At 45.6% G+C, this 745-nt stretch overlaps 1 protein-coding gene across 1 annotated transcript in view; it reads right to left on the reverse strand.

The window, feature by feature from the left end:
* prdm1a (PR domain containing 1a, with ZNF domain) overlaps positions 1-450 on the reverse strand; it is a 20,016-nt gene extending 19,566 nt beyond the window's left edge. Inside the window, exon 1 of the mRNA XM_080425676.1 lies at positions 222-450. Coding sequence (XP_080281802.1) covers positions 222-242 — 21 coding nt within the window. The 5' untranslated portion in view covers positions 243-450. The remainder of the gene's footprint in view (positions 1-221) is intronic.
* Positions 451-745: the final 295 nt, after the last annotated feature.

Genomic DNA, 745 nt, shown 5'->3' on the forward strand with positions numbered 1-745 from the left:
CATAAAAAAGAAATTCAACCCAATTTCATAAATAAAATTAAAACAATTAAAATAAATTCCATAAATTCACTTTTAATCGGAAGTGAAAGTAGCCAATCTCCCGGGGGGTCCCCGGAGAGACTTCACATTTCTCTTATGGGTCTCTCGGGGCTACAAAGTTTGGGACCCCCACTGCTCTAGTCTCCCTCATTGCCATCCATTCCAAATAGCGTTGCTCTCACCTGTCGTCTCTTCCATTCCATGCAGCTCCTCCCCGGGAATGAAGTTTGTAACAGTCCGCGTCCCAACGGTGCTTAACTTCCAAACTCAGGTGCACACGAGGTTAATTCACTCCAGTGGTCCCAAGTGTAAGTATGTGTACAGTGTGTGTGTGTGTAGCCTACTGCCCTACTGTATGTGTGTGTGTAGTCTACTGTATGTGTGTGTGTGTGTGTGTGAAGTCGTGGAGGTGAGCGTGTTACTAGTGTTGCCTCTCTGGTTTCCATTGACTCAAAGTAGCCTTATTACTTAACCCTCCTCCTCCTCCTCCTCCTCCTCCTCCCTCACCTCCTCAGTGGGCTCCACCCAAACCAAGTCATTAGGATTTACTACGAGCAATTAACGACACCGCCAGTCTGCTGATAAATGTGATGAAGGGATTGTTTGTCATAGATTTTAATCTCTGTGTGGAAGTTTACCGTGTTGACGAAAGTAACATGCAGGGAAAACGTTGGCATTGCTGCTAGACAAGCATTGCTAGACAAGA

Source organism: Gymnoscopelus braueri (assembly GCF_963280865.1).
Source record: "Gymnoscopelus braueri genome assembly, chromosome: 4".
NCBI classification, from domain to species: Eukaryota; Metazoa; Chordata; class Actinopteri; order Myctophiformes; family Myctophidae; genus Gymnoscopelus; species Gymnoscopelus braueri.